Source organism: Platichthys flesus, chromosome 9 (assembly GCF_949316205.1).
Source record: "Platichthys flesus chromosome 9, fPlaFle2.1, whole genome shotgun sequence".
Classification (NCBI taxonomy): Eukaryota; Metazoa; Chordata; class Actinopteri; order Pleuronectiformes; family Pleuronectidae; genus Platichthys; species Platichthys flesus.
The window spans coordinates 6,395,836-6,414,433 of record NC_084953.1 but is presented as its reverse complement, the minus strand read 5'-3'; the positions used below and the strand labels follow the sequence as shown (position 1 = coordinate 6,414,433).

At 43.8% G+C, this 18,598-nt stretch overlaps 1 protein-coding gene across 4 annotated transcripts in view; it reads left to right on the top strand.

Moving 5' to 3' along the window:
* Positions 1 to 9,757, top strand: part of pde4ba (phosphodiesterase 4B, cAMP-specific a) — a 107,284-nt gene extending 97,527 nt beyond the window's left edge. For all 4 annotated transcript variants that reach the window (XM_062394740.1, XM_062394741.1, XM_062394742.1 and 1 more), the window contains 8 exons: positions 346 to 439; positions 3,309 to 3,595; positions 3,696 to 3,860; positions 4,552 to 4,651; positions 4,742 to 4,896; positions 4,983 to 5,105; positions 5,785 to 5,967; positions 6,088 to 9,757. In XM_062394740.1, the coding sequence (XP_062250724.1) occupies positions 346 to 439; positions 3,309 to 3,595; positions 3,696 to 3,860; positions 4,552 to 4,651; positions 4,742 to 4,896; positions 4,983 to 5,105; positions 5,785 to 5,967; positions 6,088 to 6,537 (1,557 nt within the window). In that variant the 3' untranslated portion in view covers positions 6,538 to 9,757. The remainder of the gene's footprint in view (positions 1 to 345; positions 440 to 3,308; positions 3,596 to 3,695; positions 3,861 to 4,551; positions 4,652 to 4,741; positions 4,897 to 4,982; positions 5,106 to 5,784; positions 5,968 to 6,087) is intronic.
* Positions 9,758 to 18,598: the final 8,841 nt, after the last annotated feature.

Here is an 18,598-nt window from a genome sequence, read left to right as displayed (position 1 = left end):
ACACTGACGCAAGTAAAACCCCAAAAATGTGATTCAGTGTTATAAAATAGTTGCAGGGGGTGAATTGAGGGTTATTAAAATGTGATGGCCTCGCCACTGGTGGCACAAATAATGATCCACACCTAATTAAAGGGAAAGTGCAGGGGAAAATAAGATTGTACGCGGTAATTGTATAATATTCTGGATCTGTTGGATGAAAACTGGGCACTGTTGTACTTTCCATGGAATCATGTCCAGTTAATTCCTCCCAGGTTTTCCCCTCTGTGGAAAATGACAACATGTTTTCTCACTCTCTCTCTCTTCCCCTCCCTCCCTCCTCCTCTCTCTTCTCGCTCTCTCCTGCAGTTCAAGAGAATGTTGAATCGGGAGTTGACGCACCTATCTGAGATGAGTCGGTCTGGGAACCAGGTGTCCGAATTCATCTCCAACACCTTCCTAGGTAAACGGAAAGATCTTGTTTGTGAACACACAAAAACACAATCACCAATTTCATACTCAAAATCCACTCTCACAGGAATAATCATTATCTGTGTGTCCACAATACTTAAAAAATACACAAAACAAATATAACAGTGGCTGACACAAGTACCCACTTCTCTGCTTTGCCGCAATGTGATTCTGCAGGTTCAGTCTTTCGTATGATGTTGAGCTGTGCAAGTTGCTCTGGCAGGCTCTTCTGTGGGGGCGTACCACAAAACACTGCGCCATTAGGCTTTGTCTAGATGTCTACGGGGTTGGGCTCGGAATGGCCATTAAAACAAAAAAGACGACATTTCTCAAAGTATCCAGAGGAATAGAAATCAATGAGGTTACTGGCTGCTGTAAAAAAAAAAAGAAAAGTCCAGTTTGACTGACGTGTGAGCTTGTTAGCCGGGTTCAGAGGAAGTGGATGGAGCGGGATGCTGTCAGCTCGGGGTGTTCATGTGAGATCTGAGGAATCTATGGGTTTATATTGTTTTGAGAAGCGTTTCCTCGGCTGTTTGGAATTATTCTTGATAGACTATAACTTGCACTTGTTTAAAAAACAACCAAAGCTCGGTAATCCACAGGTTAACAAGGTAAAGATGCTGCAGATGGTCAAACTAAGACAATAATAAGATGCCAGACATAATGCACATAGCTGTAGTCAAGACTATTTATAGACACACGGGGCTTCCGATCCATTGGCATCCTGCTCCGGTGTTGTGTTGTTGGCGGATTCCTCATCCCCCCCCCCAGATCATACAGTGCGAGAGAGGAGGGGTGAGGAGAGGCAGTAGAACGTGGGAGGGAGGGAGGAAGCTAACTGCAGTGAGGGAGAAAACAGAGGTATGGAGGAACCCCCTTTGCTGGCAGGGAGATGCGCTGGGCAGATTGGGTGACTCATCCCCTGTCTTAATGCATCTTTGTCAGCAGGGACACCTTGTTGTCCCTCCACTCTCTGTCGCTGCCCTGAGGGCCCAGACAGAGATGACTATCGCCTGGATAGAGAAGTCAGGATTACCCTGCTGGGGGTGGAGAGACAGAGGAGGGAGACTTTAATGAGGAAAGAGGGAAATGGCTGAAGCAGCTCAGTGTGGTTTTTGGCCTCAGCTGTTTAAATCCTTCCATCCATTGAGATTTCCCATCAATTAATAGGCTTCCTTTGTTTTACTGGAAAACTGCTTGTGGAACCTGGATAATTCTCCAGATAAAAACAGATCCCAGGGTTTCGAATCCAGGGCAATTTTGAACCAGCTGGATGTTGGGTCTTTTCATCTCAGACTGTTGGTCGAACGGCATGCTGCCCCCCCCCCCCCCCCCCCCCCACCAACACAGTGCAATTCTGTCATTATTCCCTTTAATCAAGGAAATGGCAAAAAGCAGCAAGTTCAGAGAACTTACCGATCCACCTTAGCCTCACAGTGGAGACTATGGAGGTGGATGAGAGGACTCTGATGAAATAAGCATGGGAGGAGAGGAACGGGAGAAGGAAGTCATGAGAGAGAGAGAGAGAGAGAGAGAGAGAGAGAGAGACAGAGAGGAGAGCACCAGACATATTTACTTCTATCTGTTTCATTTCTTTTTGACACGTGACTGAAACTGAGACTTAATCTGATGGAATACGTAGACAGGGATCAAGATGTCTGGATTACTGTGCGCTCAAAGTGTGGATTGGCATTTACTTGACCTGCTTCTGTAGAAAAATGGATGATGAGAAGCTTGTCTGTCGCACAATTGTTCTCACACACACACACACACATGAAGAGCACACAGAATTGGTGATAATGATGGCTTGTAATAAATTAGAGGGCAATATATTGCTCTCCCCCTTGTTTCCACGCTGCACATGTCTGAGAGCGCTTAATTGGCCGTATTCAATTACTACTGGAGGACTGACAAAAAAAAAAGAAGCGGTCGAGCGACACAGAGAAAGGCATAGAAAACACAGAGAGAGCGGGAGGGAGTGCATGAGAGAGAGGGAGAGAGTGATCATTTGAATTACAGCTGGTAATTGAATAACCCTCCACAGGGGGAAGGCTGATAGGCCAGAGATGAGTCGAAGCTTGATAGATGAGTGCACGGCTCACACACATGCGATGGGCCGCCCCTGCAGGATTTCATCCACTTCCTCTGTGACTGCAGCAAACACGCGAGGCTGCATGTTCTTATAAGAAATGTGCCGTTTATCTATGTTTAATTTCTCACAGGGATATTGCATAAAAGCCTTTCATATTTTGTCATTTTGTATTTGATTTGTGGCCAGACGAGCGCAGTGGATTAGACTTGAAGAGTAAAATAAACCAGACATAAAAGTCTCGCCCCTCTGTCCTAAGTGATTTGATAAGGGTTCAAAAGATGGGGCTTTATTGAATGACTGACTTTATGGAGCGCCTCCACTGCGCCGAGGCCCCCCAGCTCTCCGGCTGTAAATGGACTGACCTATGAGAGTGAAAGGAGCAGGAGATGAGACGCGAGCCCCCCGCTGTGAGATGGAGGGGGGGGGGGGGGGGGGGGGGGGGGGGAGCGCCGCGAGGGAGGTGGAGGAAGAGAGAGGATGGAACAGTGGGAGTTCAGACCTAGAGACTGCAGGTGGAGGGAAGGGAGCACGGATGAGCAAATGAATGGAGGGACAGACGATGAATGAATGAATTGATAAATGCAGCTACTGCAGGTGCAGCTTTTCTTAAAGGGCACCTGGATCCTTGGGATCCGAGGAACCCTGCCGACTTTTTAATCCTGGAGCATTTTAGGAAAACGCAGACTCATGCTACACAAGCTCACAAGGGAATTTTAACAACATTCACACTTCTCTCATAACAGAACCCCCCCGTTCTTTCCCCCCTCAGAGAAACAGAATGACATGGAGATCCCGTCGCCGACGTCCAAGACACGAGAGAAGAAGAAGCAGCAGCAGAAGCAGCAGCTGATGACCCAGATCAGCGGGGTCAAGAAGGTCTCCCACGGGCCCTCGCTCTCCACCAGCAGCATCTCTCGCTTCGGCGTCAAGACGGACAAAGAGGAGCTGCTGGCCAAGGAGCTGGAGGATCTGAACAAGTGGGGCCTGAACATCTTCACCGTGTCCGAGTTCTCCAACAGCCGACCTCTGACCTGCATCATGTACGCCATCTTCCAGGTATGGAGGAGACGATATTAGCATCTAACACCATGAAGGAAATGTCAAATCTGTCGTCTCCACGTACTCGGCTCTAAAGTTACTTTTGTTGTTTTTCCAGGAGCGAGACATGTTAAAAACCTTCAAGATCCCGGTGGACACGTTCGTGGCCTACATGATGACGCTGGAGGACCACTACCATTCAGACGTGGCGTACCACAACAGCCTACACGCTGCTGACGTGGCCCAATCCACCCACATCCTCCTGTCGACTCCAGCCCTGGACGTAAGTCGCAGTAAATCGGATCAGCCTCTTCTTACGTTATCTCTCATTATCCACGATGAGAAGTTTCCCTCGGCTCTGACCAGCGTTCACCCACAGACATGAGAGGACATAAAATTAGCGTGAGCTCTTACATCACCACACGTGCCGCTTTCCTGGATGGCCACGCTAACGCTTTGAGGAGCTCGGCCTCCTTCCATTGAATCATCCTTTCCCCTCCAGCTTACTCTGAGAAGTTCCCCTCCTTCCTTCCACACTCTTTATTCTCTATTCCTCAGTTGTTAGATTTTCCCTGCATGCATTTTCTCTCAACTTTAAAGTGAAAGTACCCGGGGAGGTGCAGCTGAGGTCAGAATGCCCCAGCGCTAAATGTTGACGACGATTTGCTCGGCTTGCTTCTCCATCTTTCTTCAGACGCAGGATAATTCTCTCCCACAGTGGATTTTCCCAGAGAGGCACACAGCTTGTTTGATTCAGAATCAGATAGAGGGGAAATTCACTTAGAATAACATTTCTCTGGCCTTGTGTGACCTGAGCTATCGCCTGTTTTCTGTAAAGGCAAGCCAGGACCGAGATATCTGAATTTCTCATCACATAAAATTTCAAAATCAGATATTTTAAATGCAAGATTGTAACTCTGAACCTATTGATTAATGTTCTATATCCCCCTCTTTCTTTCATCTCTTTTTCACAGGCGGTCTTCACAGATCTGGAGATCCTAGCAGCCATCTTCGGGGCAGCTATCCACGATGTTGACCATCCTGGAGTTTCAAACCAATTCCTTATCAACACCAGTAAGTGAAAGAATTACCAAGCCAGCTAGTGTGTCAGCTGATGTTTATGAAGACTTAAATGTTAATATGTATCGTTACTTCGCTCTCCAGACTCCGAGCTGGCGTTGATGTACAACGACGAGTCTGTGCTGGAGAACCATCACCTGGCCGTGGGATTCAAGCTGCTGCAGGAGGACAACTGTGACATCTTCCAGAACATCCCCAAGAAGCAGAGACAGTCTCTACGCAAGATGGTCATCGACATGGTAGCGCATCACATTCTCCTGTCAGATTCTAAAAATCTCCATCTGTGTGAATTATCTTGAGGCTAAAGGTTGTCTCCTTCATCCAGGTCTTGGCCACTGACATGTCCAAACACATGAGTCTGCTGGCTGATCTGAAGACGATGGTGGAGACCAAGAAGGTGACGAGCTCTGGAGTGCTGCTGCTGGACAACTATACCGACAGGATACAGGTAACAACGACTCACCTCATGAACAAAAAGCAACAGTGACACGCATGCTATGGGCTCTGGGTTTGTGACTGAACATTCTGGAAGACTCCACTTGCTTTTAAAGGGTTAGTCCAACCAAAAATAAAAAAATGACTCATCATCAACCCACTATGCTGATGGAGGGGTGGGCGAAGTGTTTGAGTCCACAAAACACTTCTGGAGATTCAAGGCTAAATAGAGTTGCAGTCAAATCCCTTATAATTTAAGTAAATACTATTTGAAAGCCCCGACATTCCATAATTTACACTGTATTTTTAGCCTAGATGTCCAAATGTCCATTGGCTTAGTTAGATTCTGAGTATTCTTATTTGTTTTTCAGCGAACTATCCCTTTAATAGCCTCTGATCAATACCCAGTGTTGACCTCTGCTCCAGCCGTCACTCCTTTTCTCACTCCATCCATCTTCTTTTGCTTTTAAGTGCCCCCCCCCCACTCCTCCCTTCTTTATTTAGTGGGTAAACCATATCACTACAGAGTTAGCGTTAAATGCATCCAGCCCCTTTTTTGTGTTTCAGGATATTGTTTAAAAAGCATCTGGTTTAAACCGATTCAGACCCGAATGTAAAGTGGCTTCTATATTTTGGAAAGGTATTCAGAGCGTGTATGTTGTTACTAAATTGAACTCCTGCTTTATTTCTAGGTGCTACGTAACATGGTGCACTGTGCTGACCTGAGTAACCCCACCAAGTCCCTGGAGCTGTATCGCCAGTGGACCGATCGGATAATGGATGAGTTCTTCCACCAGGGAGACAGAGAGAGGGAGAGGGGGATGGAGATCAGCCCCATGTGTGATAAACACACAGCCTCGGTGGAAAAGAGCCAGGTAGGCAGCAAAGCACATGCAACCTGAATCATGGCCGAACAACGATGGATGTGCAGATTAGCGTTGGTGCATGGAAGCTTCAAAAGAACCTCACCCTTTACTCCTGTTTGTCTCTTTCAGGTGGGTTTCATTGACTACATCGTGCACCCTCTGTGGGAGACCTGGGCGGATCTGGTCCACCCGGACGCCCAGGACATTCTGGACACTCTGGAAGACAACAGGAACTGGTACCAGAGCATGATCCCCCAGAGTCCCTCCCCTCCCTTCTACGACCAGGGCTCGCACGGACACAGCGGCGGCACCGGAGGCCAGGGGGGCGGGGAGAAGTTCCAGTTTGAGCTGACCTTGGAGGAGGAGGACTTGGATGGAATAGAGAAAAACGGCGAAGGGGAGGAGGAGGAGGAGGAAGGCGAAGAAGAAGAAGAAGAAGACTTAGAAGAGGAGGAGGACAGTGTGGGATCTCCTCCCCTGGACTACTTGGACAGTCAGGAGCACGAGGGGGGCCGGATGATCGAGCCCACGTCAGCAATAGAAATCGTGACACATGAGGCGTCGCCCACAGATACATAGGGTTTCCAGCATCATCCTGACGCGGTGATTTGAAAGTTTTTTGGAGGAAAAGAGGGGAAATCCTCTTGCAGCTGTGCTTTTTAACAAGCCCACAGAGGCAAGGGCTTGGTTCTGGCCCGCACACGGGCGTCTTGCACTTGGGTGTTTGAAGCCAGACGAGGACGGACAGTTTCAGTGAAGCGGCTTCAGAGTTCTCAGGAAATAACTGCTGCGAACATTTAGTCCTGGTGGACAGACGAGACTCGGGGGTTGGAGCTTGAAGGATTTCGGCCAGTTTGGGAAATGGTTACTTTCATTTTCTGGACTGGCGTTATGAAAATGGACAATGACACTACTGAGAGAAGTTTTGTACCTTAAGACTTTTTTACAGATATGATCTAGAAGTAGCATAGAGTCAAGATCGACAGATGGAGACACGTTTGTATAGCAAGAGAAAGTGTTTACTTTTTTCCTGTACCATTTGTCAAAGGACTTTTGTGTGCCTTTTTTACTATTGTCTTTATAATAGTTTTTTATTTATTGAACACTCTAGTATGTCTGTGAAATATTTTTTTTTTTTTTATTATCTGAAAGAGCAAAATCTTTTTTGTATGTTTAAGAAAAAGAGAACAGTCTTCCATGTATTGGGCAATAGAGAAATCCAAACAAACATCGACAAACAACTCTCGGACAAACTCATCTAAATAGGGAAACATGAACATCCACATATTCAACGCACATTTTTTATCAATTTCTGTTTTGCGGACTGAGCACAACGTGTTCTTTGCGTTCGTTACACACACTCGTGGTTCATGTTACAGTCGGTGAATGTCACAGTCACACTGAAATACATTAGGGTCTATTTTCACGCCTCACACATCTTTCCTTCTTTCTTTGTACCTGTCTGCAAACCATTTGTACCTCCTACAGTTTTCTATTCAGATGCACCACACTGGCTCAATCAGGATATGAAAACATTGACTTAATATCATACAATAAGATATTCCTGCAGAATTCTCATTGATGGGATATTTTATTTATATGACTTTAGCTTTTTGTTGTGTTGGTGTGGACGTAAGCACGACTAGAAACAAATCGCTCTCACAACAACAACCTGCTTAGATGCAGGGTAAAAATCCAAAATGAAGTCTGCCAAGGACACAATGCACAACAGCGGTGGATCTATTTTTAGCCCACAGGTATGCTGCAGTCTTAATAATCCTGTTAGTGGGAATGGGTCCTGACCCCCAGACCCCCCCCCCCCACCCCACCCTGCAATCCAGCCCAGATCAGATGAAGGAAGGTGCTCTTACAGTCGCCTCTCTGAAAGCCACTCTCACGCCCTAATCAACACCGTGATATGCAGCCCCCCCCCCGGGCTCCATTGACACGACCCCCCCAAAAAACAATCAGTCGGGCTATTTCTTCCTCGTGGTACAAATCCCTCGAGTGCCGCTTCTGCTCATTGACGTCACTTTAATTATTTCCGTCTCCACGGTGTCGGGTTCCCGGGGACGGTGGAGTTATTAGGATTTTGAAACAGGTTGTTCCACTGGAATCAGCGTGGCCGACAGAATAATTAGATGCTCTATTTTTTAAAACAAACCAAATAAACGTCTCTGTTCGATTCCCTCACTGATGCATTAAGGGAAAAATGGGTTGAATAATGGTTTGCAGACGTTTCTCCTCCCGTGGCTTCCGTGACTGAATCTTTCTGGATGTTCCAGTTGCATTTTGTAATGGCTTATCTCTCCATGTTCATGTTGGTTTACTGACTCACAAGGTACTTCATCTAGTTTCACTCCAGCATGCTTCAGTGGCAATCGTTTGTGTGCAGTTTGTACGTGCGGATGGTTTTTGTATGTGTGTGTGTGCGTGTGTTTGGATGTGCTGACTTTGTCACCAGGCCTTACCCCCCCCCCATCACTCCACACCTTCGTCGCTACTGTTTGTCGCTAGGAGCTCAAGTTGGTCCTTTTTGCTGTTTATAACAGTGTGTATTTATTCTATACTTTAAGCTTGTAAATAAGAAATACTGGTTCAGTGTAAAATCTATTTTAATTTATATGCACTTGCATTACCTGGAAGTGGTGGTGTCTAATGTGTAGAAGACTCTGGATTAGAGTCTTTTTATAGATGTATTATATATTGATATATATTGTTTTCACACACACACACACACACACACACACACACATATATATATATATATGGAGCTATCTATATATAGATATTATTGCCCAGCAGAGCAGCAGCTAAACAGACATGTTGTTGTTGTCACATGAGAACCTTGTAACTCTAACTATAATTTATTTTTTAAATCAAAATTAAAAGTCTTTTAATGTACCGTCACACACAAAGCGAATGACTTCATAACATTATGCATGAATATTAAACCAAAAAGATTCTTACTTAAGCATCGTTTTTAATTCTTTTTTGTATTATTTAACTGTTCAATTTCTGGAAAATAAGTTTCATTCATTAAAATCTCTTTAATTTTTTATGATTGCAAAAACTATTTTAGCTCAACAGAGTTTTTCACAGTGCAAGGTTTTCATGTGACGGCAGCATCTGGGTAACCCGGAGGCAACATAGAGGACATGTTAAACAGCATAGGCTTGGATATAGGACACATAAAAGCTAGGGAACCAGTGCTCGGTATCAAAGTGTGGAAGTGGCTGATTATCTCTCAGCCGTCACTTCCTCATCCAGCGTGTGAGCTCAGATCGCTGATACGAGGCCTGACACCGACTCGACTGACAAACACCAAGCGCTCGTCTCCTTCTCACACTCGACACACTTTCATGTACAAGTAGATAAGACGGGGACGGTATTGGTAGCATGCTACAATACGCCCAGCACAGACGTGACTCGTTCTGAATTAACAACAAAACACGATCTTATGTAACTGATTGTGCTAATGTGTGAACTCTCTCTGACCAAACTTGTTAGCAGTTTTGAAATTCAAAATTTGTCAGTATTAACATTGTTTATCTATGTTCAAGCTTTTTCCTTTTTTCCTGGTCCTAGTTGTGTCCAATTGGTTAGCCAGATTTAGCACTATCTGCATGAGAGGTGGGGTTTTTCTAATTGTCAATAATATGTTCAAGTCCGCCAGTTATTGCCGGTGGGTTATTCAATGTTTCACACAATGTATGGTATTATATTGTATATTGTGTTCAAGAATAAATCTGAAATACTTTTTCTATGAAGTGATTAAAAGCAAAGCATGAATATATTCCATCTGTTTCTGCTCATTCCCTCCCCCCCACCCCACACCCACCAGACTAGATTGCTTTACTTATGGGTGTGAATGACAAATTGGTTCGTTCACACGTCAGTCATGTTTCATTACGCCGTGTCCAAAAGCACCTGGGTCCTGGGCTGAGGAGCCTCTAGTGTGGAAGACAGTATAAAATAGAATGGCACTCAGTAGACTCATAACCCCCCCACCCCAACCCCCAAGGTCAGACAGTCCCCTGATGAACCACATTTTCATACATTTCATGTCGGCTATCTCCTGAACCATAATTCACAGCTTTTCAAAATAAAAGCTTTATTGTTCAACTCAAAATAAAGCACAGCAGCAACAAAACACACATTATGCTTTATTATGGGATTCTTTTTAAATAAAACCTGGTGGCTATTTGGATGCTTAGTTTAACCCGTTTGCCAACAGCTGATGGAGTTTGTCCGAGGACTTGGAACAAGACATGTTCATCTATGGCTTCCTGTTTATTAACAGTTAATTCATATTAAATGAGATGCATGTACGAATTGCACCAACCTCGGCACAGCACTGGGCAACAACAATACACATGACAAGTGTGAAGCCAATAACTTGAAAGGTTCAAGAGATGTGGGTTCCACATACATACAGACAGACAGCCAGACAGACAGACAGACAGACGGACGGACGGACGTTTGTTGTATTGAGCTCTCTAAGAATCGGACTTAGCCGAATCCAGTTTGACAAATACAGGAAAATGAAATGAGTCTGACGTGGTGGTTCTGAGGCAAGGTCAGGTCAGCAGACTCGGGCCTGGGCTGTGGGAAGAACAAAACAACATAAACTTTAAACTTCAGGACAGAGCAGGGCAGGAAAAAGAAAAATCAAATGATATTATATTGTGTTTTAATACATCTGCACTCTGTTACTGTTCATTCTCTCTGATGTGTTTTCTGCATCATCACAGACGTTTGGCTCTGATGTGCTGTGACGGGAACACTGTGTGACACAGACTCAGCACCGCGGCCCACACTTAATCTGACAGGACTGTCCTGATGTGACATGAGGCACAGGCACAAACACACACATAAAAACACACACAACTAAAATTGTGCTCCTTTTGTGCATATGTTAACACAACAAAGACCCAAACACACCTCCTCCCATCAGTGTGTGATCATGTCATGTTTTACTAAAGAATCATCAGTCAAGGTATTCACTTTTAATGGAAAAAGGAACAACATCTTGTGATTGTATCAACTTGATCTTTTTACTTGCAGCGACTTTCCACAAACATTAACTGGAAAGGATGGGAACAGCAAGTTTTTAAGCTTTTTTTTGCATCGTCATTATTAAGTTGGTTTATTTAGTATATTTGGGACACTGTGTAAATCATTTTTTAATGCAGCAATGATTGCAGGAATGTTATTATTGAACGTCATTTTCCACATTTGTGTGGTTAGACAGGAAAGTCTATGGAACCTAGAAATACAATATTCTACAATAAGTCCTTTTCCATCTCCATAAACATAATAAACCCAGTGGTGGAGAGGGATCACAGGAGTTACAGCCTTGCAGGATAAAACCCAACACATTTGAGGGATCAATCATGTCAGGTTCTGACATGATTGGAATACACTGACCTCTGGAAAGAAATTATTCAAACCTAATCTAAACTACATGTTATATAGGCTTGTATTATTTCCACCCTTGACCCTTCATATCCAATTGCATAGTGATCCACGATGAGAGCTCTACACCTGTGCTCTCTCCAACCTTGCTTTAAAAGAGAATCATGAGTGAATTATATCACCAGGGTCACAAGTTAAATGTCCTCCTCTTCTATTTTCATTTTCACATATACATAAAGCCTCCGCTTCAAGTAGGATCAGATCAGTCCATGATGCCCTCTACCTCCTGTGTGAAGCCCTTTGAATGCAGTTGAAATGTGTTACACAAATGAACTCGCCTAATTTCCTCCACCTCTCCGTCCTCCTGCGTCGACTCTCTCTGTCCTAGTTCCCTCCTCCTGCTCTCGCCTGTGACATAACCCAGTAAAAGCGAGAGACCTGATTTGATCAAATCACTTGCGTACATGTGACGAAAGAGAGACTGACTGTCACACGGGACGGGACGCGTCCCCTGCCACTCTCTCACTGAGGCATGCCGGCCGAGTTATCAATGACCGAGTTTTCCATTGAAGCTAAAAACAGAGCATTTCCCACAAGTCAAACTAAAAGACACAACTGAACTGTTCCCCTGTGTCGCACAAGGAAACATTAGGGCTATATTTTTTGGGGAAAACGTTTAGCTCAGAAGATAACAGGGAACTGGCTGAGCGACTAAAGGTCCCTGTTGGGTCTTATATACACATGTGAATGTCTGAGATGTAAAAGAGAGACAAAGGAATTTACGGGAAATTCGCTCTGATATCTTCAAAGTGTAAGCCTCAAAATATTTTCTCTTGATTTAGAGATGTTTGTCTTATATTTTTAAATGAGAGGAACCAGAACATGAGACAGAATTAACGATGAGATCCGACATCTTTTTCAAAAGGCCTTGGGGTCTCAATTCTTTAAGTTTTCTGAACCTGTCTCTTACTCTTTATTTTATTAAACCAAGATTAGAATTGAGGAAATGACCTAAGATAACCTACATTATTTTCAGTTGATTAATAGTCATGTTCAGCTACCTGTAGAATCACAGCTCATTGTGATTTAAAGTCTGGTAGTAAACGCTGCTCAATGCACATAATGTATATGTGTCTTTAGAAGTAATTTGTGAAATAATAAACATTTCAACCCGAGCTGTGTATCCATCAGGTGTCGATGACGGCCTGAGACGAGGGCAGCTCCTGCTCTCTGTGTGCAGGACCCAAATAACTCAGAGCAGCTTAATTAGGGAAAGGAAGAAGCAGGAGATCACACATGGAGTTCGTTCTGTGCCCGATCTCTGCAGGGTTGTCTCACACTCGTTATGACCATGTAGGGTTAAATATTTCCTCTCTGAATGCAAATGATGAGGCCCTAGCTTTTGCGTCATTGTGGTTTTATAGCTGCCGGTGGGGCCAACGGGGTCAAAAACGGCTGCTGCTGCTCCCACAGGAATACAGTGTTAAAGCATATGACAGGCTCGGCTATTGATTTTAATTTACATTCAGACTTATCAAGAGAGCTTCGGCCTTTGGCAGATGATTCTGTTAAGAAAAACCTTTTCTTTCAGTACAGGGATTGGGAGTTTTCTGAGTGAAAAACATTTTTAAACCTGCTTTTGTCTCATGATTGTGTCATTAAGACAATCCTCCTGTTACTGGAACCACAACAAACCAATAAAAGAATCCCAGACAAAAGAAAAACTCAGCTCAATGGAGAGTTTTTATTTGTTGCGTGTTTTCCAGAAAAAGAGGTCAGCAGGATGACCCCTGGGTCCCCTGAGGCAAGTAAATCAGTCTCATGATGGATGCATGTGGCTATTTATACCACAAGCCCCCCCCCGAGCCAATTAGAGGAGAGATGATGAAGAGGCTGAAGGTGTTGAGAAACGCCATCGACAGCCCGTTTAAAGAACCTCGACGACTCATGCTCACTAAGGTGATGAGAGAACAGGTGGACACAGCTGGCACTGGTTTTTGAGGATGTGAGGCAACACTTCTGGATCATAACCAGGGCGCCGGCAACGCCTGACACGAGAAGTCTTGAACATGCCAGAGCACAATAACAATTGAAGTAGAGTTTAAAGATTAAAATAAGGATACAGTGGGGGGAGTGAAGGTCAAGGCTTCACGGCTGCAACCTCTCTGATGTGATATCAGAGATGTGATATTCTTTCACAATATAGAAAAACACACTTCTATATTATATACTACCCTTTTTTTGCATTGACTCATTATTCAAATACTTCATCCTTTGCACTATAGGCCACAACAACTAATTTACTTAAATCAATTTCATTATAAAATGGTTGAAGTAATTTGGAGAAGTGAAAGCTGAAGAATCCCCTCAATCCATAAAAGACGTTGGGAAACGTTCCTATCCAAGAGCTGGGAGGAGAAATGAGTGTTGTCCCATAGCGTGAGAGGGGTGCGTGCTTCTCTCACGCACCCCTCTCCAATCAGAGCTCTGCGGCACATGGGAACAATTCTTCGGCTTGTGTGATGACAAAGACTGGTGTGTGTTTCTGTGTCTGTATGTGTGTGTGTCTTTCACTCATTGTCCGCCCTAATGCCATTTCTTCCAGTTATCTCCTGTGCTCCAGAGCATTTAAAGTTAATAGTAGACGCAGACAGGTCAACTAGAGGGCTTGAACAGCAGTCATCTTGTTAAACTCATTTTCTGACCCCAGAAGCAACTGTGAGCTTTGATCATTCATCATCATCCTCTTGTCTACTTACAATTTCAGCTAAATATGATTATTATTATTTTCTCCTGCTTGTGTGCCACCATTTTTTTAAGTCAGGATCCGTGCCTTACTGGACAGGTTGAGCTGAGTTTATGCAGAGGACTGGTCTCACTGGGGAAGCTCATGAGAAGCTGCTGTTTTTAAACAAACCTGAGCTGAGATCGAAGACAACATTTGTACACGTGGGTCAATCCTCAGAGGAAAGGTTCCACCACAGCACAACAAAATCAAGGGAAGTGGCTACAATGCAGAACAGAATCAGACAACCCCAAAACCAACTTCACCCCAAAAAATAAGAAATAAGAAATAGAATAATTAAGGAATTAGGAGCATATTGTTTTTTGAAGGTGAGGATATCAAGCCCCCTCCCAGCAGCTGAACTTGCAGGCCCTGTCCTGTCATCAGATTTATTAAGGTGTGTTGATACGAGTGTACGTCAGACAGGAGGAGATGCAGTGAATCAGGATTTTGACATCACGAGTCTCCCCTCTCTCTCTCTCTCTCTCTCTCTCTCTCTCTTTCTGCCGAGCTGGTTGCCATTGGCAACTGTGCGAGAGGTGAACACAGAGACTCACATCCTCTCGAGACACTTCTGGAATCACAGTTAGATAACGACTCACACAGGAGGTAACCGACACAGACACAGACGTAAACGATGCTGAAGATCATAACTGCACGTAGGACCTTATAGGGCCGTGGGGTGGGCTGCACATCAGAGACAATAGGCTGCAGTTCAGGGGCCCAGTTTTCCTGGGAGTGAAAAGTTGCCTAGTTTCTCGATCTTCTACGATAGATATTATCTTCTGTAACTGGACTGTTTAAAGACTTTACCCTTTGCTCCAGGACAGTTCCCCAAGCTATTCAGTCTCCACCCCAAAAATAAAGACGTAAGACCCTCGTGATCCCAGAGGATTTAGATCTGAGCTAGTTTCCAAACAATAATCCCTTATGTGATCCTTTTGTAATATGTTTCCATGGGTGCCACAAATGAACCTGCTGCAACTGATGCTTTGACTAATCTGTGGACATAGGTAATCAAATGATTAATTACTGTTATTTGCATGGTTTTAACATAAATTTAACAATTTTGTTTCTTTTGTAACAGTTACGAGAACTACTGTGTTAAACGTTGGATATATGTACACAATATCTGTTTGACTTAAGTAATTAAACTTGATTATTTTGTTATTTATTGCCATGATTTATGGAGGCCTATAGAGGAAGGCAAGTTCAGCCTATAATGTGCACACACACACACACACACACACACACTACTCAGTCACATGTTCTATGCTTGCCCACCAAAATGTTATAATACATGTGCTTTTGTAAACAAGCGTTCTTGATTACGAATAAAGTGAAGGATCTTATAGATCAGGTGCGATTTGTGTGTCCTCGGGCACGAACTAACTAACTTTGTTCTCACATGTTGTCGCACACATTTGGAGGAAAACAAATAAAACGTGTCTGGAGAGTCTTTCCTTGTTGCGCGCGACACTATTGGACTGCACGTCGAACTCTTGTGCTTTGCCAGAGGAAATTATTTTCCTGGATGGTTTTGATTAAATATTAATCAATCGGCCCAATCAGAGGCTACAAACATTACATTGGTAAAACGTGGCATTCAAATCCCAACTCAACCATTAGCCTCACAGTGTTATAAATAAATGCAATTTATGACCTTTTGAAAAAGTAAATAATAGGTCTTGTAACTCAGGTTAAAGAGACAGTAGTTTTCATTATTTTTCAGTGATTAAATCCTTCCAGCATATAAACATGAGTTTGTGATGCCTCATCATTATTGACCTTTTCACACGACCCTCTGTTTAGAAGACATTTCCATATTTTCAAAAAGGCGTGCATCCAACTGGAACAATAAATAATATCCCACATACAGCGCGGAACACTTAGGTTAAATAAATCAAAACTTACATGTTTTTTTTTACCATTTTCTCAAACAAGACGATGGGTCACATCCGGGGGTCAGTTTGGCCACTATTCCAGCAGGTGGCGGTAATGTGCCTTTGTGACTGGTTTGACCACAGCAACCAGAAGGAGAAGAAGAACGTCTGAGATAAACAGTCAGAGGATGGGAAGCAGTTGAAATGTTTCTTTAATTGTGCAAGAAACTCTGGTTTCACTTAAAAAGAAAAGACTGAGAAAGAAGAAGAGGAAGCTGGAAAGAGTAGAGATCAGTGGTAAGTGCGATCATGTTTAAGATAAACAGTTAACTCCTTAACAGCTTTGATTCAGATGTAAACATCAGAAAGACTAACTGTTAAAATATAATTATGTCAGTTAGTCCAGTTGCATAAGTTGTACTTGAACATAGGCTATCTACATAGTATATTTATATATATTTTTTATATATAGATATATATATATATAAAAAAAATATACCACACACCTCCCATCATTCTGTTTTTTATAGCATCTAGTAACTAGTTTAAACCAACCAAGACCGGAATCAGCCTTTATAGTACTTGTCTGATTGATCGAATTGGAAAAGGTTGTCACCTCCAAATTTCTTGCACACGTTCGGCTGCTCTCACCTCATCTGAAGTCATCAGTGAGAGCTGGGATAGAAGAAGCTGACAGCCATGACAAACAGGCCCTGCACGTTAATGTAGGATCCGGCTGTATTTCATCATTACTCTTTGCTGATGGATTGCCCTGCCAGTCGTTAAGTGGAACGATATAATGTTGTCGACATGCTGTTATTCAAGGATAGTGTTTGACATATTATTCATGTACCCTGAGATAAGTGCTGGTAATTCACCCCCTTAGTATTTTGCATTTCCAAGTGGAAGGTCTACTGCCGTCCAGGAGATGCGGCCCTGGCTTTGTGACTGTCCATAAATTTACAAAGATTTCACATTTTTCTGACATCTACAGGATCATGGGTTGATGGATAATGGAATGAGGGTGAATGGAGGAGACAAGGTGGATGAATAATGTGAGAAGGAGCATGAACAGATGTGAGTAGGGATGTGGGAACAAGTATGAAGGGATGAGGGAAGGAGGACGAGTGGAAGTGAATAGAGATGAGGAAAGGGAGGACATTAGTCATTTGGGGCCTTGAGATCATTAAATTCCTGACAATGATAAAAACACAAAGGTGATAATAGCCAACTAGTTTGAATTCATTACATAATCTGATGATCCAAGTCGTGAGAACGTGTGCTGGAGCCCGGGGAGAGAGAGGGGGACACGAGCCTGTGTCATCTGAAACGGCTGAGTAACGATGTGTCATGTCAGTGTTCTCCTGCGAGTTCTTTCAGGTCGATTGACCCAGCTCCCTTCAACACCCCCCCCAAAAAACAATTACAGTTTTTGGGACATTAATATTCAGTTTGATTAATTACGTCCTGTTGTGTTCTCATCAGAGCTGCAGCACTGACGTCTGTGGAGGGTTGAATCAGAACATCAGAGGCTGGAGTGATTGTTATGAGCATGTGATGATATTTGTGTTCAGTCGATATGCAAAGCGTGTGGGTGTGTGGTCTTTAGTTGGGTTAGTCACATTGAGCATGTTTCATTACACGTGGTGATTCACATTGAGCCACACCTGAGTTCGAGCTCTTACTCCCATGTCTGTTCTCCCATGTCTGTTCTCCCACGTCTGTTCTCCCATGTCTGTTCTCCCACGTCTGTTCTCCCATGTTCTTGTCCAGGGTGAACCCCGCCTCTCGTCCAGTGTCCACTGGGATTGGCTACAAACCCTCAAAGGATCATCTGAACAGATAATTGATGGAAACAAATATCAGTCGAATTTCAGATTGTGCAGCGTATATTTAAAAAGTGGAGGTATTGAATGTAGCTCTGGTCCAAAGGGGATCACGTTGGAGTAACTATATGTCCCAGGTGGGGGGGTCTCTCCAAGTGTGACAGTTGAAGTCGGGTGAGTTGAAGTGTAGGTTTGTGATAAGTGGGAAAAGCTGTGGTGGGAGAGACGGGATTGTCTACCTTGAGAGTGACAAGTGAAAACTTGGTTTCAGTTTTGTTTGCACTCTATGAGGAAGTTCAGCTTGAGAAAATGGCTGATCTCAGAACCTTTGGATATTCTTCATGGAATCTGCTTTACCTGGTTTGCTCAAAGGAACCAACATCCTCTAGGATGCAAAAGATCATTTTATTAAAAGATAAACAATTGACTTTGGGTGTGTTTACTGTGTTTTTAGTGGGTAGTATCTCCTCGTGCCCTGGATCTCCCTCAAATGTTTGAGCAAACAGAACTAAACATAGAAAAAAAGGAGTGTATCCACCAACTTCCATGGTTAAATACAGAGAGGGCTTGCTGCTGCTGGAGAAGAGAGTGAGTCATCGGTGCTGCCTTAGCCACAGATTGTTCCGGGGGGAAGCCTCATGTGCATGTGTGGAGGAGCCAAGTATTTCCTCGGAGTGTCAGTCAGTCAGTCTGCATACTCTGGAATTCCACAGCTGATCAGTTGTGTT